Source organism: Melospiza georgiana, chromosome 1, assembly GCF_028018845.1.
Source record: "Melospiza georgiana isolate bMelGeo1 chromosome 1, bMelGeo1.pri, whole genome shotgun sequence".
Lineage (NCBI taxonomy): Eukaryota > Metazoa > Chordata > Aves > Passeriformes > Passerellidae > Melospiza > Melospiza georgiana.
The window spans coordinates 80,096,654-80,124,046 of NC_080430.1; the positions used below are offsets into that span (position 1 = coordinate 80,096,654).

At 39.4% G+C, this 27,393-nt stretch overlaps 1 protein-coding gene across 2 annotated transcripts in view; it reads right to left on the reverse strand.

The window, feature by feature from the left end:
- Positions 1-2,797: 2,797 nt before the first annotated feature.
- The window catches only part of BASP1 (brain abundant membrane attached signal protein 1), a 51,342-nt gene continuing 26,746 nt past the window's right edge, over positions 2,798-27,393 (reverse strand). For both annotated transcript variants that reach the window (XM_058031637.1, XM_058031645.1), the window contains exon 2: positions 2,798-4,423. In XM_058031637.1, the coding sequence (XP_057887620.1) occupies positions 3,683-4,414 (732 nt within the window). In that variant the 5' untranslated portion in view covers positions 4,415-4,423 and the 3' untranslated portion in view covers positions 2,798-3,682. The remainder of the gene's footprint in view (positions 4,424-27,393) is intronic.

Sequence of the window (27,393 nt, forward strand, 5' to 3'; positions counted from 1 at the left end):
AATATGTATTGTTGAATAAAAAGAGCAAACCACATGATTAGCATCTCAAAAATCTTGAAAAATAACTTTAAATACTATGAATTATGTGCAATGACCCAACAATGAAAGCATAGCAGAAGATGTACTAAAGAAATATGTTGTAAGAAAATGCTTTCTTGCAGCAGTGGCAACAAATCTGAGACTTTTTTTTTGAGACACTTCCCTATTTGGTTAAATAAGGATAAATTCACAGAAATGTGATGTAGTGATCAGTACACTTACATGAAGCTGGAGTTCATGGTGATCTGGAAAAGGCAATGGTCAGGTGAGACAGAGACCAGACAGACCTCCTAGCTCAATGCTGGGACAGAGGAAGTGCCAGGAGAAATTCAGAAGTCACTGACTGTTCAGACACTGGCAGCCACACAGACCTGTGCCTGGAAATGCTGTCACATAGGACACCAACACATCCTGCAATGTTTTGTTGTACTGTTTCTTCAAGGAGAGAAGTATCTTATCCTGTACAGGCACAGAAGTGTACAGAACCAGCTACAGGGCAAGTGGTAAGCATTGCTTCTAGGAAGCCTTTTCATTATGAATAATTTAACATTACTTGAGGGTTTTTCCATTCCCAAAATTCACCATTAAAATAGTAGCAGAAAAGAAAAGAAAAGAAAAGAAAAGAAAAGAAAAGAAAAGAAAAGAAAAGAAAAGAAAAGAAAAGAAAAGAAAAGAAAAGAAAAGAAAAGAAAAGAAAAGAAAAGAAAAGAGAAAAGTTGCTGTACATTTAAAGGCATCTGAGCTTCTCTTTGCTGTACAAGTGCAAGCAAAGTATGAGCAAAGTCAATGGCACTGACCTTCCTATTGTTGAAAGGAAAGCATGAGATTCTTGACAGTTTCCAGGGCAAAACAAGGGAGATCTTGCAAACATGTCTCTGTGGGGGCTCTAAACAATAGCAAAGGTTCTTTCCCAGGGTTGAATTTCTCTATTCCTTTGGCACACTTTCACAAAAGGGTTGGGTCCTTTGAGGTTATCTGCAATGTGCTTACGCTCAGAGCATTAACATGCCTGTTAGCTCTGCACCTTCAGGATACTTTTACTGTCATTAAAGAGTGATTATATTGCAGAAAAAATATAATCTGGACTGAAGAAAAGCAAGCCTCCAGGCTCTCACCTCTTCTCATGGCTCTTCAGGCAAGCAATACGCATCACATTTCTATTAGCCATATATGTTTAGTTCATAAGCTCTTTGAACAGAGGTTCTTTCTTTCCTTGTGTATGCAGGTATAGAATAACAGCATTTTAGAGAAGTGGCCTGGGCCAGAATGCCTTTTAACCATCAGCTGTACACTAAGAAATTTAGCAACTATGCAAAAAAGCCAATTTTGCAGGCCTCTCTATTAATACAAATATTTAAAACTTCATACAGCAATTTTCCTTTTTTATTTGTTGAGAGTACTGAAGAGTTTGAAGTGCACTGATCTTTGGCTGTGCTGACTCTCAATTTCCCAAACACAAGTGCATATTTCTTTGACTATATGCTATTGATTTCCCCCCATGTGAATATGTGAAGATTTCCAACATTTCTTTGGAGTATTGACCTTGTTGGGACAGAAGTGCCATCAGCAAGCAGGTTGTGAGAGCAAGAGCACGTGTGGTGAGACTTTGCTGTCCACAGCTGCAGAGGCTGCTGGGTTTGGATACAGCTGTGGAGCACAGGGGAATTTTTAATTACCTCAAAGAATTAAAGCAGAGACTGCATTCAGCATCACATTAAGGATGCAAAAGCTTCATGGTGGTGCAAGAATTCATGGAGGTGAATGACCTGATCTAAACCAAACTGAACTATTCCTGCCTGTTCCAGTAAGCTTCTCCCAGGGGCACAGCTGCATAACAACATTGCCAGCGTGGTATGGGAAGTTTGTATTTCTGAAAAAAAAAATAGGATTAGCATTATGCAAGTCTGTAGAGTGAATCATCCTCGCTGCATGGAGAGAAAGTATTTGAAATAATTTATACCATTTTAAAACTCCATTTTCCTTATTTACTAAATACAAGCCTGCTCATCCCTTTGGTATGTGTACCAGCTGTGTTTCTGTTTACCACTGCCCACTTCTTTCAGAACTTCTGCTCTACCTAAAACTTTACTATTAGGCAGGCCAAATATGCTGCTTTAACTGGTTTTGTGAATCCTGGGCTCTGCCCTGAAATCATTGTCCATATCCACCAATGACACCACTCAGCAGAAAGTGCAATTACTCAGCTGTTCTGTTGAATAATAATGAAGCAAGTAGGCAAAAGTAGTGAAAAATGTTTATGCTGGGCTAAACTCTACTCAGCTACACAAGCTCATCCACATTTGAAATACACAGGACTGGCTTTTTGTGGCAGCAGTTTATGCCCTACGCAATAGTAATGAGGAAAAGAACAAAGTGTATCAGCACTAGAAATACTTTAATAGGACTAGGATTAAATTTAATTGCCTCATTATAAAAGATCAGTTTATCAAATCCACTGTCTTAGTCCCAATTAAAACTCAGTCAGCATGCCTGTGGCTCTTCAAAATAGCAAGAGAGCTTTTTCACATGTTAAGGCAGGCAGAAGCCTTTTCTATTTTGACTGGGATAAAACATTTGTGAGATGTGCTGTCCATTGACCAGTTCTTCCAACCTCACTTAAGAACACTTGTGGCTGTGGGAGAGTGACTGTTTATAGGAAAGTAAACAGCCCCAGACATAATACTTCTTCTCTAGGTGTAAGAACCTCCTTTGCCTAGTTCTCAAGGGGTGAAAGTGAAGATTTAATCAGTCTTTACACTTTTATATTTTTTAAATTATTTAACTTTTATTACTGTTGCACCATTTATACAATTACATATAATTTCAATGCATCCATTGTACATTTTGTTTTTTCATTTGTTTTCCAATGAGTGTGTGTTGGTGTCTGTGACACAGAATGGAAGAGAAACTGGAACTGCAATGAACGCAGACTTTTTCATTTCCACTGACCAATAAACAGAACTACAGGTGCACCCAACCACGGACATGCATTAACTCGTCATGAGAAATCTAGGTAGGCTAAGTAGGATGAGAATGCTTTTTACTCCCAAAAAATATTTGGAGAGGAAGAATTGGAGGATTGGCATTGAGAAATATGTGGACAGCTAAGTGGGTTTTGTCTGAAAGTTGGCATTCATCCACTGCATAAAAAAAATATCAAAATAAGAAAGGCTGTAAATAAAAAAAAACCACAGAAAATACTGCTTTCATAAAGATCTGATTGCCTTGGCACAAACCTAGTGGGCAGAATCAAACGCATCACTCCCAAACCCCATTACAGAACAAAAAGAAGATTTTGATACACTGGTGGAGTGCATTTACAGCAGTTCAGATACAAAAGATGTGCTGTACTTTCAGACATCCATTTATTTATTTATTTATTTTAATCCAGGACTTGTGTCAAGTTGGCAGAAAGTATATTAGATATTTCCCCACAAAAATACTATTTGGATTCTCCCCCCTCCCTCCCTCCCAACTTGATGGGACATCCTTTTCACTTTTTCTCTTTTGTTTTTTTTTTTTTCTCCTTCTTTTCTGGGCAATACATCTTTGCTATTTCAGATCTGAAACGAGTTAGTATAGCTGAAAAAATAAAAAAAAGACACAGGTTGTTTTAAGTGGTTGTTTCAACAGGCTGTCCAATTTAATCTTGCACTGCTATGGTTTGATCCGAATTAGTGGCTGGAACTTCAGAAGGTTTCGCTTCCTCTGGAGGGGCTGCAGGGTCCGAGGCCTTAGCAGTGGAACTAGGTGCTGCTGTTGCCGCGGGCTCCTTGGAAGAGGGCGCAGCCTCGTTGCTGCTAGGTTTTGAGTCTGAAGCTGGGGCCACTTCACTTTTAGTTTCTTGGGCTGCAGGCGTTGCGGGAGCCTCAGTCTTTTTGGCTTCCCCTTCCTCTTTGCTCTTGTCATCTGCTTTACTGGGAGCTGTGGCTTCTGAAGGCTGGGAAGCTTTTGCATCGGTGCTAGGCTCAGAGGGTTTGGGCGCTTCGCTACTGGCAGCAGGAGCAGAGGCAGCAGTCGGCTCCTCTTGCTTGGGTGCCTGCTCGGTGTTCTTCTGAGGCTCTACTTTTGCATCGACAACGGCCTCTGACTTCTCGGGTTCTGTTTTCTGGGTTTCTTCCTGGGTCACTGTTTTCTCCTTCTCCCCTTCTTTTTCTTCCGTCTTATTGGCAGTGACCTGAGTATCCTTTTCTCCCTTCTCCTCCTTGTTGTTCTCCTTCACTTCTGTGGTCTCTGTGGTTTTCTGGGCATCCTCAGCCTCCTTTGGAGTCTCCCCTTCCTCAGTTGCTGCTCCTTCAGCCTTCTTGTCTTTGTCTTTAGCTTTTTCATCATTGACACTGTATCCCTTCTTCTTCTTGCTCAGTTTGCCTCCCATGTTGGAGCTCTGTAACAGAAAAGAGAAAGGGTTTGATTACACAAAGCCCAGTACTCACCACTGAGAGAATCAACAGAGTGCAGAGGAAAAATTGATTCTGGTTCCTTCCTGAAAAGGAGACCACGTGAGGTTGGGTAAGATGCTGCCAGCTGAATGTACTGGTGCTGCAGAGCACCACTGCCACTGAGCTTTCATCCTGCCCAGCCCTGCAGAATTTCAGTGAGCAAATGCCTTCTGACACACCCCCTACAAACAGTCCTGCAAACACCTCTAACCCTGGTTACAGTTCAGCAAGGAGGAAGGGGTCAGAATAACAAGAAGTAGCAGGACACTGGAGGGCTAGCATACAACCACAATCCTCTGTGGCTTGCGAAAGAGTGGAAGTAGAAAAAAGACATATTTATATTCAGGCTGGGAATTAACTAAATTTAGCTGTCAATCATGGCATCCACCCCTGGTTAACACAAAGTCCACCATCACTTTAGCAAAGGCTCTGAACCACCTTTTTATTAAAGTTGGAGAAATCAAAAGAAGCCTGGAGTCAGTGAGAAGGTTGATGCAGGCAACTGCATCTCCTCCCTACACCTCACAGCCTGTTACCCTCATGGCCAGTTTCCCTTGGACATTGGCCTTTGTAGAGAGCTGAAGGTACCAGGGGCCAGGAGCATGTGCTTCCCTCACCCACAGGGATGTGGGCACCCACACCTGGCTGCCTCAGAAGCAGGAACAGCTCCCACACACAGAGTCCCACCCAGCTCTGCAGCTTCCACAGGGATTGCCTGCCCAAAGCCCTGCACTCCCAACTCAGCAGGATGGGAGACACAGAGCCTGAAGCACAGCAAGACCACTCCATAAGACAAAAGAAACAAATACAGACTTCTGACCAAAAGCTTACATGTGGCCTGTGACATGATGCATAAAAAAATGGGAGAAGAAAGGGGCATATCTGTAGCCTCTGCTCCCAGCTTTCAAGCATGACAAGCAATAACTGCTCAGTTATTTAAAAGAAGTTGACCATGTGTATAACCATATCAGTATTTATATAGCCTTTATGTGGGAGTCTTAACTAAGAATACACAAAATCTTTCACTGTACTTCAAAGCAAACTTTGTCTATGAAAACAGAAGGAGACACAGATATTGTTATATTCAAAAGAAAAACCTCTATGAATAGAGAAAAAATTACACTTTTAGTATTAAAGGAAATATTTAATTCATGATTAATGAAAGGTTAAGAAAAATATTTCTGTGTTTTCTACTATTTGAAAATAGGAGACAGTGACTTTTTTCAAAGAACTGTCAAACAAATGTTTAATGTAAGAACTTCTTCAAGGGAGATGAATCATTCTAATTTTCCATTTTGCACAGGTAGATATAGGCTGGTTTTTTTTTTTTCACACACTAAAACTGTGAATACAAATCAGTAAAAATCCATATGATTGCTCATAGCAGGCTGAATATAAAGTAACATTACATACAACTAAGAAGTACCTGCCTCTCAGTATATTATCTGCTACCACAGATGCAAGCCCCAGGCAGAGCCCAACAGTCAAATATCCACACATCTTGGGCAAAACTGAGATATTATGGTCAGCAGAGATCTTTCTGACTTCAGCTTTCAAAAAGAGTAACAATTTGCAAATACTGTTGAAAGGTTATCACAAAGCCCTGCAAAATGGTAATGTGATGTTACTGAAACACTGCTTTATTGACTGAAATTTTATGGGAACAGCAATAAAGGGATTAACTTCCACAGATCACAGCTGAGCAATCTAATCTCTACCTTCATGACAGAGTTATCAGGTTTTTAGGTATTTAGGGCAGGCTGTGGACATTAGTTCATTATCTGACAAACATATAGCCTTCTAGATTACTCCATAAATATTGCCCTGATTATTGTTTATGTGCAGTTACAGCCAAATTCTTTGGGAGGGCTTTTGCAAGTCAGTCGGATTGGAGATTTATATTGAAACCATACATGTATCCCAATTTGTAATCCCTAATTAAGCCTTTATTTGTTTTCCTGCAAAGCCCAGGTACAGTGAGCCTAATTTTATTTGTTGTGTCTTCTGTATTTTTCAAGATTTTGCTATTTCATTGATAGTAGTAACACACCACAATTTATATTTCCTTCCACAACAATCTTTTGACCTTGGATATAGTTGGATACAGAATGCATATGCCAAAGAACCTTTAAAAAGTAGAAGAAATGTGCTCCCAAACTAAGAAAGGAAACATGCACTGTCATTGCTTGGAGGTACACTGTGAAATCTCTGTGTCTCAATTGGCATCAGAGCCAGCTATCCCAAGGTACTGGAGCAGGAGATGGGGAAGAGGCTCAGAGACTACCATTATGGTATATTAGCAAATATTTACACTTACTAATTGACTGTCGTCTTCCAGTAGAGTTTCAACTACTTTAATGGAATAAATTCACTCTTTGGGATGCTGAATCTCATATCTCCCTGTTAAAAAGCTGCCTAGATCATTGTGATAACAGCTGAGCCAGGCAATGATGCAAAAGCAGAGCAATCACTGGGGTCATCACCCAGGCAGCAATGCTACAAAGTCCCTTTTCCCCCAGATCTGATTTAAAAACATTCCTCCTGCTGATAACACATGTGGGCTTCCCTACAACCTTTTTTTAGAAACAGCCCCATATGCTCCACTTCACACAGATTCTGGTCTCGTCCCTGTCCCAGCCTGAAACACAGCTCTGAACCATCCAGTGCAGACTCTAAAGGTGTGGCAGACACAAAGCAAGCCTTAAAAAGTATTTTAAAATTACAACCATCTGTACCTGCAAGAAGACCAGCATGTGAACCACAACACCTAAGCATCTCCTTGATTGTGCTGGATATTGCTGCGGGGATAATCCCGCCTGGTACTAAATGAAAGTGGATGTCAGTGAAATGTCTCCCGAGTGAAGCAAAGTGCAAAAAGTCATTGAGATGCAAATTCATACAGTGTTAAATCCACTCTGTGTTATCACCTATATGCTAACATTTAAAAAGAGTACAGACATCTTTCCCACCCCCACCAAGGGACTAAATTATGGAAAAAAATAAAGGGGATGCACCCTCTGTCCCAGTGAGCCTGGGGTCCTGCTTTCACTGCTCAGTCTCTTTCTTTACCTATGCCCCTCCTTAACCCCGTAATCACGGCATTCACCACGTGAATGAGGGACCCAGGACCAAAGTTTGCCTACAACTATTGACCACTATTTAGAGGCTGAACCCCAGTAGGTCTTCAGTTATTTTCACTTCCACTGACAGGTACAGGTTTGAGCTAGCTTGAGCAGCTGCCAGCTGAAAATAATGCTCTCTGCAGCAAGCATGTCCCAAATGAAGATCCTTGAAAATTTTGATTCTTGAAAATGACCACCATTGCTATAAAAAGGCGCAGCATTTGATGGCTGTGCATTCTTACCGCTGGAAAGAAAAGACTCTAGAGAGAGAGAGCCCAGAAGCCAATTTTATATAACAAGTTGCAATTTAGCAGTAATTTTCGGGGAACTTTGGTGAACAACTCTGCAGAGCAGTACTTCAGAATAGTGAGGGAAAATATAACACTTGGAGGCTATAATAGACTTTGTCTCCTTCTCAGGCTGGTCAATATACTTTGTATTGCTCTTATGGAAAGAGAAACCAATCCAGAAATCACTGTGTCTGACTGTGGAAGAGCTACTTCTTGCAAGAGGAGCAAGGATTTCTTCGGTTTCTAGAAGCTGTTACACATTTTGTACACCCTGAAGTTTCCATTCTCCTGCAGGAAGCAGGAACAGAACCAGAGAACTTGCATTGTTACCTTTCTTATTGTACAATAGAAATAATCTCTGGGGTGGATTATTTAGATTAAAACATTTCGGATGTAAAGGTCACGTGGAGAATGTTAAGCAATTTGAAATTTACACATTTGTGATAATCAGTACTCAGAGAATCAATGTCCATAAGGCCATAATGCAAGAGGAGGAATAACTCATGGAACAATTCAAATTCTCCATCTGAAGACTCATAGACATGAGTCCCTGGAACATGGGCAGCACACATTTGCACTGTTTGTTGAAAGAATTATTATTTGGAAGTTTTATACTTCAAATTGCTCTTCTATATTGAAAAAGTCCCTAGAGTTAGACTCTTACTATCTCTTTTGTCAGTAAAGGTTTGTCTGCCCAATTAGTTTCATGTGTTTATAAACTCCTAAACATTTCTTTCAGCAGAGGCTTTCACACAACATTAAAGAGTCTGACTATTACAAGACCGGGTTTGCTATCACCCTCCCTCACAGCACTGAAGCAGGGCAACAGGAAAGGCCAAACTCACAGATTGCACCTGAGGTTACCTCAGTCTCATTGCCAAAGCTGAACTTCCAAAGCTCCTGTTTGACTGCGTGCAAAGCATCATCAGGAGTTCAGCCCATTGCCAGAAAAACCAGTTCAGGAAGACAATGGGTGCCTTCTGAAATTCCACTGCCTCCAGCGCAGGGCAGGCACGTGAGGTGGCTCAGGCCAAAGTAGCCTTTGCACAAGCCTGTTCCCAGGCATGAGTTATCTCACACTGCCTGCAGACAAAAATGCACATCCCTAGCAAGGCAGAGTTTCAACACTCCAAACCAAATGAAATACCCATCCCAGAAACGGCCCCATTCCCCAGGTGCTGAAAAGAAATGGAAAGATCTTGAAGAAACCATTGCATGTCTGTACCCCAGTGATTCACCCTACACCTTCATTAAATAAAAAGGGCAAAAAGTTTTAATTAAGGGATGCATATGGGAACTGAAAGAAACGAGGGGTATGCAAATGCTGGTTTTGAAAGATTTTCTGAAATTTTTATGAAAGAAAAACACCCAAAACTTACTGCTTCTCAAAATACACTATAGAACTTCATGCTCCCCATTACATTTACACACACTCAAGAGACATTTCTATCCTCGCCAGGTCAATCAGTTTTCGAGGTTAATGTTAGAAAATATCTGTCAGCATAACCTTAGACAGAATTAGACTTGCTAGCTTTGCCTTTTAGCAACAAAGCCATGTTTTTCTGTTCTTTCTCCATTATCTTCCCTCATCTTTCATTTAGTCTATTTTTACTTGGAATTAATAGAACAGAAATGCTAGGTGTGGTTCAAGTTCAAGCCTCTTCGAATCTCAGAATCAGTGACCTTTTCTTTTCTTTTTTCTTTTCTTTTCTCTTTTCTTTTCTTTTCTTTTCTTTTCTTTTCTTTTCTTTTCTTTTCTTTTCTTTTCTTTTCTTTTCTTTTCTTTTCTTTTCTTTTCTTTTCTTTTCTTTTCTTTTCTTTTCTTTTCTTTTCTTTTCTTTTCTTTTCTTTTCTTTTCTTTTCTTTTCTTTTTTCTTTTTCTTTTCTTTTTCTTTTTCTTTTTCTTCTTTTTTTTTTCTTTTTTCCCTTCCTTACCCTACCCTATCCTATCCTCTTGTTCTATGTCACTTAGGCTTCAGAGCGTTGATGGGAACCAGCTCTCCCACAGTCAGGCAGGCTGGTGTGAGGGAGGCAGAAGGAAACACACCCTTGGCCATCTCCCCCTTCTGAGGAGATGCTGGGCTGGCACAAAGCTGTGCCAGGAGAGGCAGAGCACATTGTGGAAATCTGCACCTGTGGGGCTGTGAGCATCACCTGCACACCTGCACGGACCCCAGAGCAGCAAGGTGCTCGGACATGAGGTGCACACAAAAAAGTATGATTTGGTTGTTCTTTAGCACCACACAATTTTGTGTGGTTTGTGCTGTGAGACACAATTACCAACTGGGAACATCTCAGCCTGCCACTCATGCTATTTTCTTCACAGACCACTGATAATTTTTAATCCCCCACTCAACACGTGCACAGTCTTGTAATTACTGCATCTCCTTTTCTTCTTCCAAAGCATAGGGAATCTCAAGACTTAGAGAAAGGGTATAGAGTAAAAGAACAGTGAATGCTTAAAACACAGAAATTATGCTCGCCTGATATCCTAACTGTAATCTTAAAAGAAGACAATTCCAATTTTGGGACCTATGTGTTTTCCTTTAAAATTCAGACAATAAAGGAATCCTACGAAGTAATACTGCCAAGTTTAAGTGCTTAATTCTCAGCCAGATTTCAGTTTTAGTTTTCTCTGGTGGGCACCAGAATATGTTTAATGCAAATTTCTTTTAAAAAAAGTAACTTCAATTTTTGCATTACTTTAAATTTCTCAAGGACATATACACAACACAAAAACGGGAAGCATGATTTTTAATATGAGCCATTTGTTATTAATATACCTAAATTATTATTGTTTGTATTAGGCTTCAATTATCAGAATTATAATCATTTGAGCACACTGCAGGCTGATATAAAATTATCTCTGTCTATTTAAGAACTTGTACATGAAAAACTGCTTCATTTGAGAAGCATAACTGCTACTGATACAGCAAGTTATCAGAAAAGTTAACAATCACATGACAATTTTTTTGAGAGCAAATTAAAATTTGCACCTGAGATACTGCTAAGATTTATGTGATTGTGGTCAGAGGTGTGTATTAATTAATCAATTAGGAAAAAAATTTTCCAAGAACAGATGAAGAGTGATAGTCAGCAGTTTCATAAGAGGTAAAGGTATTGACAGAATTATCAATTCATAGAGCATCAGCCTGAAACCACAAGCACTTCACACACGTAATCCATCCTTGCACTCTGTGTGTAAAAAAGGTGGCTAGCTAGGCAGAATTCCTGAATAAAAGTAAAATTTGTCCATTATTTGATCAAAGAGTGATGAAGATTTTATGGGTTACTTTGAAAGCCACTGTTGGAGACTCTGGACTTGCATGCCCCTGACCTGGAGGGCCCTACGCATGGAGAACCTGGGAGCACAGCAGTGACTGAAGAACCCCTGCTCAGCCTGACTGTGCTCAGACAGCAGCACTCCCTTTGCTGTAGGAGGCTCTGTGGGAACAAGTGTGTGACATCCCTGCCTTATGCAGTCTGTGTGTGTCACTCCATGAGAGGCACTTGAATGAAGTACTGACCTGTGTGCTGCAGTCACTCTGTGGGAGCAGGTTCCCAAATATAATGCACCTCATTTCCACAGTGCACAAGTGGCCTCTACAGCTATAGAGCCATCTTGCAGAGCACACAAGCTGAAAACACAGGCCATTCTTGCTTCCTGAGACAATGAGCAGCATGGAAGAAATGCTCTGCTGTGCAAAAATTCCCTCCCCGCCCCAGTCAAGGCTGGGCTTTGCAGGCAGAGATAAAGTCTTTTGTTAGACCACCTAACAGGGAGAGAGATAACAGCACCCCTGTTCTCCTTAGCCAATTGTCTGCAACTGAAACATTTTTGTGTTAGTTTTCTTCGTTATTTTCCCATTGCTGCTTTCAAAGCAGAATTGCAGTGTTTTGCCACGTGTGGGCTTTTTTCACTGATCCAACACAATCCTACTTTGCCCAGCAGTGCAGATACAACTTCCAGCACGTTCAGTTTCATCCCAGGCAGAAATCCAAGGCTGTTTTGCATTGTGTATAACAAAACCAAGTCATATTAAAAACTGAGCAAAAAAGAAGCAGCATAAAATATATTCTTTTTACAGTGCAGTGGATGTATTGCTCAGCTTTGCATTCAGTTCATCTGATATTCTGATTGCCTAAATTAAAAATGCTGCCATCAATTTCTATTTATTTGTCTCATCTGCTCCATTCTGCCTACCAGTCTTCTTACAGATTCAAGACCCATTCAGAGCATTTCTCCTATATTCAGATTAATTGCATATGTTCTCTTTGTTGGATAATAAAAGCAGCTTGCAGACATGCTCGTGCAGGCACACACATGCAGCCAAAAGTCAGCCTGCCCCAGAGTGAGATCTTAATCACACTATTGTTAGGCACATGGTTGGAAGAGGAAACTCTGCTGTAAACACCTGCTTTGCAAAGATTGAAATTAACCTTACAAGAACACCTCTTGTAGAAACAGCTTGCAGGATTCAAATAACCTGAAAGCTAAGCAAAGCCATTTAAGCACATGCCGTCTCCTTCTTTCTAAATTGCCACATCATTTTGGGGTTTGTGCATGTCTCCTCAGCAGCCAGTTTAATAAATATTTTGTACTAGCCAGTTTTCTAACCTGTATCCTAGAATCAAGTTTCTAAGAGGGTAATGATGCAAATTTCAGAGGTGGTTCTTTTACCCACATCTTTGAAGCTGTTCAGGTCCCGGGACACACAACACTGAGGGAGAGGTGAGATTCCACACATATTATTCCAATTATGGCCAGCCACTTTTTGCCTCCCTCAAATACCTAAGCCACCACCACCATGTATAATCACAAAAACACACAGGGTGATAAAAGCCTAGATGATGGGATGATTTCCTTTTAAATCGTGTTTTGCTTGAATTCTATCCCTCCAGTGCAATCCCTACCATGGATCTCAACACCACAAATATGCTCGGCTTGTGGACCCAGGAACAGTTCCTCCTTTGGGTGCCTCCAAATACTACATTAAAAATGTAACAGTCAAATGCTAGCAAGCAATGAAAACATGATACTCCTCCTCACTACAGTCCTACTGAGGAGCAGTGGTGGGAAGACCTCATTCCTGGAGGGATTTCACACTGGAAAAGGGAAGCAAGCTTAACACCTATAGCTTATATTTTTCTAGCCTCTTCCTGAACAAAGAACAAACAGTCTGGGGAACATGAAGAGAGCTGGAACTCATGCTTTCTATATTAAAAAAAGGAATTATCATATGATCCTAATTTACATGTTTTCTTCAATAGCAAAAGTTCTCGGTTACTGTTTGTATAAATAGTAAATTTACCTGTCATTTCTTAAAATAGTCATGGAGAGCCACATTCACATTCTGACTAAGACATTTGGGTATTTAACTAGGGAACTCTCACTAGAGAAAGTTATTTATGGGGATCTATAATTACATTTTACTTGTCTAACATTCCACACTCAAAAACACCTTATTACTTTAATTCCCATTTAAATGGTCAAACTAGTTTTAATCAAACTTGAAAGAGTCCTTAGAATATTAATTACAGTATGCTATAAAAAATAGCTTTTAAATCTAGGATCTACGAGTTTTGCTTTGAAAATGGATTCTCCAAGTCATTGCTAAATTCTTCCTCATTTTTGTTTTCCATCTCATGGTGCTGCTTGCTGAAAAAAGCAATGGCTGTAAAAAACCATTCTTAAACCCTGGCTGTAAGAAAGCATCCTATATCTGGGAACAGAACTTTTAACAGACATAGGATAGGTCATGGCAATCCTTAGACTTTGCCATTTCCTTCTTCTGTTTGCATGACATCCTCACCACAAGGAATGGAACCCCATTTACAATTATAAACCAAATCCAGTTCTCAGTTTTGTTTTTCATCTTTAAATCTGAGGCACATGGAGTGCAACACACCATTTCTGACTGCAGCACACGACTCCACAATTGCACCACTGAAAGGAGGAAAACAGGGAGCCAAGACCAGCAGCCACTGAATTAATGCAGCACCTGCTGCTGCTGCTGTGCATATCGTGGTGCTCGTGAGAGCATTGCAAGCTCTTCCTTCCAAAATACACAGTATTTTGGTAAAATACCAAAATACCACCCAGTAAAACAAAACAAAAAAATAGCTATTTAAATGAAATATTTATTGTTGACTCCTTTCTTCCATGACATAACTCTTTAAGTATTTTAAGATTCAGTATCTAGTTACCATATTCTCTGTCTGTTTCTATCTGTTTTAGCTCTATATTGAGCTGCAGGAATAGCTTTTCTCTCTTTTTCCTCAAAAGGAAATGATTGCACATCCACTTGATGCTCCTGGATGTATCACATTTTTGGGTTTAGACATCAGAAGAGGTTGGCTGATTTTAAAAGAGCACTGACAGCTCTTTTCTCCCAAAGAGCATGCATCTACTTCAGTCACTGATGATGTGCCCACCTTCCCGATAACCTCAGTCCTGAACACAGCAACAGCATTCCCCAAAAATTAAAACATGTGCAAGAATCACAGGATAAAACCAATTTCACCCTCCAGTTAACACACAATTGCTAATGACAGTTAAATTAGTAATTGAAACATTATTCCAAAAATACCTGTAGGTCTAACATGGCATTAGAAAGCTGAGCATGCTTACGTCTCTAGGATAGTGTTACACATCTTGCTTCTGCTGGAATTTAACCTCCTACAAGCAACCAGCACAAAGCCTTCTCACCACCTCAGCAGCACTCACAGGGCATTTTACATCAACTCCCTGCTGCATTTCTTCTTGGAATAAAAACTTCTGACTTTCAGTCCTGTGTACAAAGTTTCATTTTAAATAAAAAATGTTGGACTGAAGTCAATGTATTCAAGTCAAGTCATGCCTTGTGTAACATCAAAACTACCTATAATTAAACCTGTGAGACTTTGGGCTGAATTACAAGTATTTCGCATGTTGCTAAGAAAAATTCTTCCTCGTGATCACAGTATCAGTGTCAGCAGCTTATCAGCCCTCAGCTTCTCACAGCTCTGTTGTAATAACATCTTCTAGTAAAGACGTGCTCAAAAGAAATCAGGAAAGTGGAAGATGGAATGCTCAACACCTTAGAAAACTTTCTATATTTCTGTTCCTGAGCAGTCATTTGTGCCATATACATTTTCTACCAGACTGCAGCTTTGTCTATTATACTAAGTTTTTCACTTCAGTCTCTTTCACTTCCTGGTTCTCACACTAGCACAATATGCAGGTTTTTTTTTAAACCAGCATACATTAAGACAAAAGAAAATCAAGCCGTATATTAAGACAAAAGAAAATCTCATATTTCAGACTTTCTTTTTGATCTTATTTAGAATGCATGTTTAATACTACATTTTTACTTTTTTCTTCCCCCACTCCCCTCCTTTTTTAAACAAAACATTACATTCAAGCTGATTTACCAGTTTCACTTTAGTCACTAGGGGAAGTTTATCAAAATGGCGTGGAACAGGTACTCAAAAACTACTGAAAGAAAAGAGTATTAACCAGATAATTTTTACTTGTGTCTCATATTTCTCCATCTTTTCCACCACTACTCATTTGCACTCCTTTAATGATTGTTAAAAATACCAAGATGTCTCAGGCAATCTTTAATTAAGACTTGCAGTATTCTCCAAAACCTGAAAAATGAGAGCTGTATTTCCTGATACAGATGGAAACCATAGGTCTGCATCCATGAGCACTGTCAGTGGAGCCTTTTACCCTCCTTCAGTGCCCCATGATGCTAATAAGGTACAGCATATTCTGTGTGCCAGAGGAAACAACCACTGTTTGCTTTTTGATTTCAGTGGTGCAAGACAACAGTGGGAACTGCAGAACAAAACCAACATCTGTAAGAGAGCTCCTGATCCAACAGGATAAAGGTCAGCTTTAAAAAAATTCACTTTAAAAACATAAAGTGTTTCTAATCATGCCAAAGTAAGAGCATGGCAGGCAGTAAGCTGTACCATGTCATGTTTTAAGCTATTAGACGTCAGCTTGGATTCAAGACTCCCAGGCTTGGACTGATTGCCTAAATTTCTTTCTGAAATCTTCACTGACTGTACTTTCTCTTTTCTTTTGCTTGTTTTGGTTTGGGTTATATTGGGATGTCTGATCAGCTCAGCTAGAGCGAAGGTTACGTAAGACCAGAGGCAAACAAGTCCATTTGGCAAGATATGAAGTGAGCAGCTAGTGCAATCCATGAATTGCACTGAGACATTTATGTTCAAACCAGGAAAGGCAGAAATCCAATTTAATAATTACTCAGCCAGAACCATTCCAAGCTAGCAACTACCCAAAAAGAAGAACATCATTGCAGCAGCAATGCAAACTAGAAATCAGGAAAGATGATCAGATGCATATCTCCTCTCGATAAAACAGCTTCGTTTACATTTCCACTTAAGTATCAGTAGAAAATCTGTCCATAAGAGCTATCAATTTTAAACTCACTAAATGAAAGCAAAAATAACTTTGCAGGGAGGGCAGTGGAGTTGGATGCCCTTTTCCACCCCCTCACCTGGGCATTAACTTGCATTTTATGTAATGAATTTAGTTATACTTAATATGGCCACAATTAAATTTTAGCAGTTCAGAATCCATACCAATTGTCTTTGATGATATAGCTCTTAGATGCACCTCCATCAAGGCTGTATGTAGGCCACTTTGCAGGTTTGGTCACCTCATACCATATACCAGAAAAAAAACTTATTTTCCAATGCCTAGATGCTATTTATAGAGAATTCTTACAGCCATTCCTTCAGTTTAAGAAGATTTCAGCCCATGGCTATGTGAAAAATTATTTATTCTAACCAAAGAAGGTAAGCAGACATCAATATAAAGTATAACCGAGCTACTTCAGGATTTAAATGAGAGAAGTCTATCAAAGCAATGGGGACGGCAGAAATACGGAAAATTGGTTTTCATGTTTCAAGACAGAGCCATAAATAAAAAGCAAAATACCACTAAAAAGGTTCTGCTAGCTGTTTCAGCACTAATATATTTTAGTAGTAGTCCATGTTTCAAACCAGCACTGCAGCTCCATTTCTCTGTCCCCCATACTAGCAGATACATGGAACCCACGTGTGCCCCAGGAAGCCCAGGGTGTAGGAGTAAGAGGATATAAATTCATTTTAATTCCATTAACAGAATACAGCTGCTGCAACTCCCAACAGTAACTGGCTTTTCTGGAGGCTTTTTATAATCAGTTCTGGCTGGTGAGGTAGCAGTGATCAGACTGGCCAACACTTCAATTTGGGGATTTTTCCCTTTCTGCTCTAGCAGGTCAGCTGGGGGGACAGGGCCCCTGCATTCCCCTGTGAGATGTCATCAAGAAATGTGAACTGAGTTAAAGCCTCTGCCCTGCTGCCTCAGCTCTGGCTCCCAGAGTTTGGCAATTCATTTTCTTGGGCACTGGGGAGAGGGAGCTGCACTTCATAAACTTCAAGGTGCTGGCTGTCAGGAGCCAGGAGGCATACAGCTCTGCAGAAATCATGTTCACAGCTCTGCTCACTGCAGTTTTCTGGGTAATGCCCCCCCCCACCCCGTATGCACAAGCTGAGCACTGAATTCACACATCCCAAACAAGGGGGCTGGCTTGAAATGTGATTCAAGCGCATTGAAGTCTCTTATCCATATTTGGAAATATTACTTTCAAAGCTCTCATGCTATCCCAAAAGATGCCAAATGAGCCAGTTTTAAGAAATACATCACAAGAAACACCTATTTTAAGAATATTTACAACCCCAAACATATTCATTTCAGTCTCTTACCTACCTCTATTTCTTACTTTCTGTATTTCTTTTATTTTTAATCACAGGTCACTGGTAAGCAATACCAAAGGTAAGGTTATTTTATGATTTACACATAAACAAAAAAAAAATCCTTTTTTTACAGAAATGTTCAATTTCCCTGTCCATTTTCAGCTCAGCAATTCTTCACTATAAGTGGACAAATCTTTTATTTATGTATTTACTAGATTTTGCAACGTGGTGATTAAAAAGAAGTTTCCTTTTCAAATTCAACTCTGTGTGAATATGAGTCTAAAACATTTAGATTCTTTTATGTTGCTTGCCAATGACTTCAAACTCTGCTTGTCACAAACTTCTCCTCACAGAATCTGACATGAGTCACTTCATTCCAAAACAGAAAACAGATACAGAAGGATTTATTCTCCTTACCCAGGACAACTTAGATAAATAATGCAAAACTACAACCACCCCATCACATTTTCCCTAAAATCACAACATGCTTATTTACAGCAGGAGGCATCTGATTCTCAGAGGGTGAAATAGCCATCGTACAGCATGAGACAAATTCTTTGGTTTAAGCCTCTGGGACCTGTCATAGTACAAGTGTACCATGGTAAAAATGACAGATGAGTTCTTCCCTTTCAAAGCAGACATATACCACTGCACTAAACCTGTAACACATCATAAAGCCATAAGATTACCTCTCCCTCTTTCTATTTTCAGGGATCCACAGCAGCCTGGGGTCAGAGGAGGCAAGAACCCAAAACCTACTCAATCTTTCCCTGTTGCTTTTGCATGGAAGGCCATTGAATTTGCAGTTCAACTTCCCCATTTGCAAAATGGGATAATACCCATTTCCATCCTCAGAAAAGCCTGATGCCAATAGGTGCTGTAAGGGCTCAGAGATATTTCTCCTTGTTTTAAAAAGCAAGCCCATCCCATATGACTCCTTCACCCCAGTTCTCTGTTAGAGAAGGCTGTTTTTCTGCAAATTGGCACTGCGCTGAATTGCTCTCTTTGAAGATTCCCACTGTACATCACATAGAAGAACAGCATAACAAGCAAGTCACTCACGGTGATTTCACAGTTCTATGTCAATTCTGCAGTTGTAAAGCATCTCTGACCAATTTCAGGTATTGCTGAAAAACCCTTCTGGAACCAAGCTCCTTCACATTTATGCCTCTAGGCTGAGAACATCTGTACGTGGACATTTTGATTTACAGTTCCAAATATGCACATTTCGCTCAGCTACGGCTGACTTGCTGAGAAGGATTTTTTCTCAAGCTAAGAAAGCTCAGGTGTATCCAGCTGGATGAAGATGTAGCTACTGCTTGGCAGCCATCTTAGTGCTGTATTGAAGACAGATGTAAGAAAACAAAGCCATTTTTTCTTAAACAGAAAATTTTCAATCTTTGAAAAACAACCATAAGCCCTTTTTAATCTGCTTTCATTATGTTTCTGGGCATTGGACACATTCTGGTCACTGCTATATTTATGTTTTTTCAAGTAGATACATGTCTCTGTTAAAATGACATCCCTTTTCTGAGTGATTATTCAAATTCGAACAGATACAAGAGGAAGTTCTAAATTGGTTCACTAACTTTCCAAGACCTTTTTTAAGATTACACGTTTGAAAATTCTGAGTTATATTTGTCACATTCTGCACAAGCTTCCTTTCCTACCCACAGATCTGAGTTGTAGCAAATACATTATTACAGTCATAGAAAGTAATGAAAATCGGAAGTGTCTTCCTTTAAAGTGTGGTTAAGCATCAAATAGACACAGCAACACTGCTGGAGATGGTTATTTGAAAGAAATGGCAGGAATTAGGGATTTAAAGGGTGGCAAATTTAGGTACATTACCCTCTATCACAGTACTCAAACTAGATTCTATTCTGGAATTTCAGAAGTCCTGGGAAGTAAATCAAGATCAGCAGTACAAATTTGACCAGGTCAGTATCAAGGGAATGAAGAACAGCCCCAGAGCTCTCAGTTCTCAGCACCTGCACCAAGGGACAGAGAGATACAAAGGACTGCAGGAGGGGCCCAGAGTCACAGACTGAATTTGTGAACCTCTATCTTAGCACATTTTAATTTTTTTTTTTCATTATAAGTAGATTATGTGGCACTGAGGGACCTGGTTTAGTGCTGAACTTTGCAGTGCTGGGTTAAGGGTTGGACTTAATGATCTTAGAGGTCTTTTCCAGCCTAAATGTTCCTATGTTTCTACAGGTTATGTCAGAACATTTACATTACATAACCACAAGTCTTTTGAAAACACACTTTCCATGTAAAAAGTTCAAAAGTTACAAAGGAAGAAAGAAAAAATGGGAAGGCTTTTTTTTTTTTTTCCTTTAAAACTAAAAAAACCCTACTTCCATTATCTTTCAGAGACCAGTCAGGAATATATTCATGTGTGCCAAAAAACACTAGAGATTCTAGCCTGAGAAAGAAGAGAGCTTAAAGTAAATAAATAATATGGGATCCTAAGCAAATGACACTCAGCTTCAAATTTGCTCAGTTTCTATGAACTCTTGTGTTTGTAAGTTGACAGCTCATAATTTTATAATAAAATCAAAGCATTTGTGGTTTTTTAAACCATCAGCTCTAGTACTGATTACAAAATTAATCTAGATTTCACTTCTAATCTTGGATTTAGCAAGAAAAGTCTTGAAAGAGTCCTAAACCATAAAGCAATTTTTGTTTTATGATTTTTCACAACATCATTCATTTTAAATGTTTATGCCTGAGAATACTGCATGCTTGCAAGAAAGGTATGTGAAACATTCATTTTAAAAACTGATGTTAATTTATTTCAATCATTCATACTTGTTATGCTGGTATTCAGATAAGTTCAAAAAACATAAGTGTCCTTTAAATTTATTTTTAAATTTGTGTGAGTGTTCTTAGCATGCTTTGTTCTGGTAAGTTTACTGTACATACTCAGAAGCCAAGCTATGCAGCACCATTTGAAATAAACCTGATAACCAGAATTACAAGGCTATAGAGAAGACAGAGGAATTGTAAATGGAAAGTAGAGAACTGAGTCCCTGGTAACAAGTGTGCCAGGACTATGGAGATGGGAGTCTGTCAAAGTCAGCACATGTAGAGAAAGAAGATATCTTTGGCATTTTTCCATTTCAAACCTCCACAAAAAATACACAATTGCCCTAAAAATATTAAATCAACCTTATAAAATTGAGAACAATTTTGTCATCTACAAGCTAGATATATTGAATCACTAAGACAATCTATGCCATTAACTCTCCAGCTACTGAGTGTTCTGATATAAACTTCTTTGCTCACTTGCACATTACTGATATTTTTATTTTTGGTGCTCTTGAGAGGTTTTCCAGCTGAAACACTATAACAATAATGGGATTTTATTTTTTTTTCTAGACTTCAATTAATTCACAAATGAAAACATGGGAATTTTACCTGGCTGCCTATCAGGCCATTTCAACTGTTTTTCCTGGATATTTTTGAACATCTTTTTTTGTATCTCATCCTTATTTTTAGAAACTGGCAAATAACTATTTGCTATTAGAAAAGATTAAAAGAGCAGTTCTAAAACTTGTTCAGAGTAATGTGCTAATTTGGATATAAATCACTGTGCAATTTCAGTATTGCTGAAATGATGAGGGTTTCCTCACACTTTTTTAAGTTCCGGATTTTATTTGCATGAGTTACATTTTCAAAATTCAGTTGAGGGGTCTTGAGAGTTTTTCCTTATGCTCTTTTCCTCAAGGATAACTATTGATAGTGCAAAGCAAGAACTCAGTCTTTACAAAATGACATCATCATTAACAATAATTTTACAGTTTGACTCAAATACAAAAATAATGCTTAGAAATGCTACACAAAAGTGATCTGCAATGAATGTCTGTAATTCAGTATTCAAATAAGTATTAAAAAACTAATTTTTATATTTAGGAAGGCGGAATTTAACTGGGATCTTTAATCACATCTCCAGCATTTACCAGTACAACTCCCTTTCAGTAAAAAAAAACAATAAGAAAGACTCCAGCACTCTTTTCTTGTTCTATGAATGAAGTTAGAAACTGGAGCAAAGAATACTTAACCTGAAGCTCTGAAGCCAGTTGGCTTTGTTGAACCTAAAATTCAATGATTTCTTTTAAAAAGCAATGTTCCATATGCAGCCCAACTGTATGACATCTACAGTTACTCAAATGCAGGGCTCAGTTGCCAGAAACATGCTCATACTAGCAAGCAGCAGCTGGAAAACATTAGTCTCAGTGGCAAACCTGGGTGAATATCAGAATCTGCAAGCTAATGGCCAGGGAAAAGGAATATTGCAGCTACACATGACCACCTGCCTATAGAGATTGAAAGCAATTAAGTCTCTTCTCAACTGAGCATCACTCTCCTCAGATCACTGTAATGACTTTCCAGCAGTGTTTAGGAAGCTAGTGGAAGCAAATTTTTTACATTTGCAAGCTACACCACCATTTCTCCACTGTAAATTGCTGAGATTTTCAGCCTCCCCTTGACTAGCACCTCAGCACAATGCTGAGAAGCAGAATGCACCACAGAGCCCATGAAAGCTCAGCACATGGAATTAAGCACGCGGAACAAAAGACTCAATGCTCAGCTGCAAAAACATTCAACAATTAATTAAATATTTAACGACAGAAGGATGAAATTAAAAGCCTGAGTTTCCATTAGCCCTCTGTAACTCTACCTTGGACTTATGTCTAAGAAAATATAAAGGTCTGCCATCCCTCATGTGACATGAACAACCACTTTACAGCTCTGTTAATAAGTAGACAGGAGAAGACAGCAACTGGAGAACAACTTTGTGCACATAGCCATTTTTTGTATTAAAAAAGAAAGACATTAGAGCACAATTGCAATTAAAGTTGCCAGGAAAAAAAGTCTGGAGTTTTTAAAGAGGTAATAATATCTGAGAAAAGAGTGGGGTTTTTTTCCCTTTCCCTTGGTACTAGAAAGGAAGTAGAGGAAAAAAAAAAAAAAGAACAAAAACATAAATGTTAAATGTTACCACTTTCCATTCCCATCCAGATGTGGGGACTTCATTGAGCCTGTCAGTCTGCACTTATTTTGAATCACTGGTTACCTACAGAAAACAGGAGTGCATCACTGAAATGTTTCTTTTCCCTTTAACACCTCATATGGAAATCTTGCAGCTCTGAAAAGGTACATGCTCCACTGCTGATCTTCCTAAGGTTTGAGAGACCACCAGCACTCCAGGGCTCTGTGCAGATTTATAAGCACTGTGGGATGAATAAAAAATCACAGCCTGAAACAATGATGTCTACATGAAGACACTTCCATAGAATTATTGTATTAACATCCCGAAGCCATGCATTTTGTTCTTGCAGCATGATATTGCTGGGAGGTTTCTGTAGCACTAAGGAGACACGTCTCTTTCAGATATTAGCATAAATTTGGTGGTATATGTTCATGGAGGGTAATTTTCCTGTTCACCTAAATCCTCCTAAATTTTCAACTCTACCTTAAATGCAAAAAGAAAATAAAATATACACTGTCCTACCACACATTTCCCCCACACAGGACTTTGCATCTCATCTGGATTTAGTATCATGAGGTCACCCTGCATAGGAGACCTTGAAGCCTGCACAACCTATACTTAGCTAATGTATTCCATGGAAAGGGGATATAACATTTGTTAAGTAGTTCTTTCATTCCAGGCTATGTTTTAACTCTTTTCTACAGCAGTGTTTTAGATCTCAAAATTATTAAGGCATTAGGGCACTAATCGGGCCATTGCAAGCATGGTTACCAAGGAAAGCTCTTATGTAGAATCTGCAAGTTAAGGTTACAGAGGAAAGCTAAACCACAGATTTAAACTAAGACTACTAGCCAGAACATAAAGTACTGAACCATGAGTTATGATTGTAATTCAGAAAACTAAGTTAGCCAATGATATTGTCCATAGTGAGCACGGTCTAATAGGAAATGTCAAGCAAACAATGCCAGGAGAAGGTTACTAAACTGGTCCTTGTGCTTTTCTGATAATCCAAATGTTGTGTAAGTATTTGACAAATGGCAGACATCTCTGCAGCCCCCAGGATTAACAGTCATTTTAGGATGCCACTGATTATTTTTGAGGTCAATCTGTAAATGTTAAAGAGTGAAACTGCTTTTATATCCAACAGTTTGCAAAAGAAGGAGAAAGGACAAAAGGGTGACCTTTTCCCCTCAGAACATTTCTGAAGGATGTGTTTTAGCTTTTAAGTGGATATTGGAAAATGGCAGGCCACCTCCCTCTCACTGTCTTCCCTCTGTTTTTCTACCATGTTCCTCACTGCAGAAATATTCAGAAAATTATTCTAACATGCAAGGTAGTGTGGAGCACCACACAGAGAAGGCAAGATGTCTTCTTTTCTAACCAAAAACCCAAACCAGCTTGTACACAGGATCAGTATGGTTCATATCATTCTCTATTATCATGACAGAGCATCTCAGCTTCAGGCTCTCCTGTGCATGTTCAGCACAGGATGTGCCCCATTCTCCTTTTCCTGATGCCATTTATCATCTTGCTGCTTCCTCTGCATTGGCATGTAGCAAAAGATCCCATGAAAACCTGGAATTGCCAGAAGTAAAGGCACACTTTTACTCCGCAAGGGAGAGAAGGAGGGGACAAAAGAGAGACTAAAATGCTGGACAAAAGGATATATAAGAAATCTATCCTTCACATGTTCAAAAAGGGCAAGAATATGCTAACACAAGATGAGCTTTCATCCGTTTTTCCATGGGATCTTTGCAAATAAAAAGTTCTCCCCACCCATAAGTGGAAGTTAGGTACACTAGCTGCTGTACACAGGTGTAAGATGGTGCCCTGCACTAGATGAGGAAGGTACAGCATTAGCTAAACAACAAAACAATCCAGCAAACCAGCAAAGAACAAAAGATCCCTCAGACCAGTAGTAGCAATTCCGGCAACGGAGCTTGGAATGTGTTTTGGCACAGGGCTGGCTTGCCCAAGGGCCTGGTGTCACCAGGGAAGTGGCACAGCTCAAATGCACAAGGCTAAGCCCAGCAAGGCATCAAGTGAAACCTAAGCAAAGTGTTCAGAGAAAAGTGCTCTGCCTGACCCATCCTTGGTAAATGGCTGCTCAGTGCACAGGGGTTGGGATGTGGGGCTGACCCAGGAACCTGAGCACTCCACATTTGCCATAACGTTCAGCAGAAAAGGGGCATCACACTGTAAAATGGTTTGAGAAAATCCTCACTTCCAGTTTAATCTAGAGCAGATAGAAAATAGTAGAGTTACTTAGCAACGTGTTTTTAATTTTTTTAAGAGATAGATGAAAATAGAGGCAATAATCTACATCTCTAAAACTACTTTTATAATTATTCACATTGCTTTAGTTGCATAAACTTCATTTATATGCTAGAAATTATTTCTGTGCATGTTTTCTGTGACAAGCAGGGATAATAAGCAACAGTCTTCTATTCTTCACTATCACCTTATGCTATATATCACATTTTGGTCTGTACAGTACCTTCCATAATTTACCCTCCCCTTTTACTTACAGTGCCCCTTCACTTTTATAAAACACAGCTGTCAAGATCTTCAGTAACAAAGAAATTCCCAAACTCTCTCACTCTCAAGCATCTCCCTGTCTACTACACTGCTTACAGAGTGGTATTCTGTGGAACAAGGCTGCCTTAAGAGTATGGCTGCCACTATCTATTGACACAGGACAGTTTAAAATGAGAATGTAGTAAGAGACAGAGTTCAAGAACTGTGCACCCAGTCCAGCTGGAGAACATACAAACATCTTACAACTGTCTCATTAAATGAGTTCAGGGAAAGGGCATTGCTAAAAATGAAGAACAAATGTCTTGATTTACAGATCTACAGAGCATTTGCTGCAGTACATTAAACAGCAACAGAAGTTGTTTTTAATTCAGCCTCTTTCTCTGAGAAGCACATAATGACACCACATCACTGCTGCTAAGGAAGAGCCCAGAAACAACATGTACAGTGTAAGTCATCTGTGCTACCTTTTATTTAAAGCCCATACCAGTAGAAGGTGATGATGGCAGAATGGCTATGTACAAAATATTGCTGCAGTTACTAAAATTAGGACCTTTGATCCTTGCCTTCCCTTCCTGACCACTGCTTCTCCAGCAGCCAGGAGATGCTCTCAGTGACCCCCAAGCTGCTCAATGCACTGTATGTCACCAAGTTTAAGGGACTCAAATTCATCCTGCATATAAGCAGTAGGATAGAAGATCAGAGATTTCACATTCATACTTTCACATAGGGACATACAAATCAGAATACTGATTTACCATTTACCAGCAATAACCAGCTGGACCACAGCAATCACACTGGTTGTTGAATAAAGGCACTTTGTTGTCTGCAGTGAGCACATACCTCTGTGAAAGAGCTCTGTGTCGGGGCAATTGCTTCTGAACTGCTACTCCACTCTTCCCAAAGATGCCTAAGCAACTTCCCACACATGTTTTATTTCTCTCTTACTGCAAAAGGCCATGCAGCACAGGGCACATAGCCCAGATCCCACTTGGATGGATGTGAAGCATTGTCAAATGCATCTGCCATGGTGAAACCAAGTCAATATGTTCGTGGCTAATTTAAAAGTGAGCTGCTTGGATTTGGGATTTTGGGAGAGGGGCAGGAGCTCATTTCTTTTAGGCATAGCATTAGTTAAATTTCTGCAGCTAAGCAGACAATCAGAAAAAGACTCACAGGATTATAAGGATCATGTATCCATGGTGATTTTAATAAGAAATCTTACTTGCAGTAGAATAGATAGAAGCAAGAAACAGAATCAGGCTTCACGGATGATTTATTTTAGTTCATCTCCTAGGAAGTAGAATGTTACTGGTTTGATTTGAAGCCAAAAATTGTAAGCCTGGATCAGGTTCCTGAGGCTCAAACTCAACTATATTCCGCTCTCAAAAACCAGGACACTTTGGCTGTCTTTATCTTGAATATACCAGTTCTCTTTGATAAATTGCTTATAAGTACTAAGCCAAGTTTTGACAGAGTCATGCTGTGAACATTAATTTCATCAACATAAGTATCTTACTTTAACTGCCCTGTTTCTTTTCCTGTAGCTTTCTGACAGAGCAATATTTATGGTTCCTTCTGTTCCTTCCCAAGGCCACCAACATTTTAGAGCACTCAGGTAAAGTAGCCTAATATAGATATACCTAATATTGTTCATTCTTCAGCCAGGACAGAGCAAGAGTTTTGCTGGATTTGTCAGGATGCTGTGTAGGGGAAAAAAAAGCACTAAACAGTTACAACTTTCATTTGTGTTTATATTTAAATTACAGTATTGTAACTCCTTGCAGCTGATTGCAACATTTTCTGAAACAAGTTCATTGTTACTGGTTTATTTGACAAGCTGGTCTGTCAAGCATTTTTAAAATGCTCACTACCACCATATTCCTCAAGATCCAACAGTACCAGAACATTTGGACTTGCAATACCCTTGGGATTCTGTGACTGAATTGTCCAACTGCAGGTGTGTCCTGAGCAGTGAAGCTATTTGTGATGCCATTCTATGCCCATTTGGTTTCCCCTGTTGTCTACAGTTATATTTTACTCAGTGTCCTTGCTCAGTCAAAAAAGTAAAATTTGATAGAAAGACTTGTAAGAATACAGAGAAAAGAGACCTGTTTGCATTGAGACTGACTCTGTGGGGGGGGAGATGCCATGGTTAGAATTTTAGGCTTGAATGAGCTAGGACTGGAATAGAAATTATGTTAAGGCTTCTG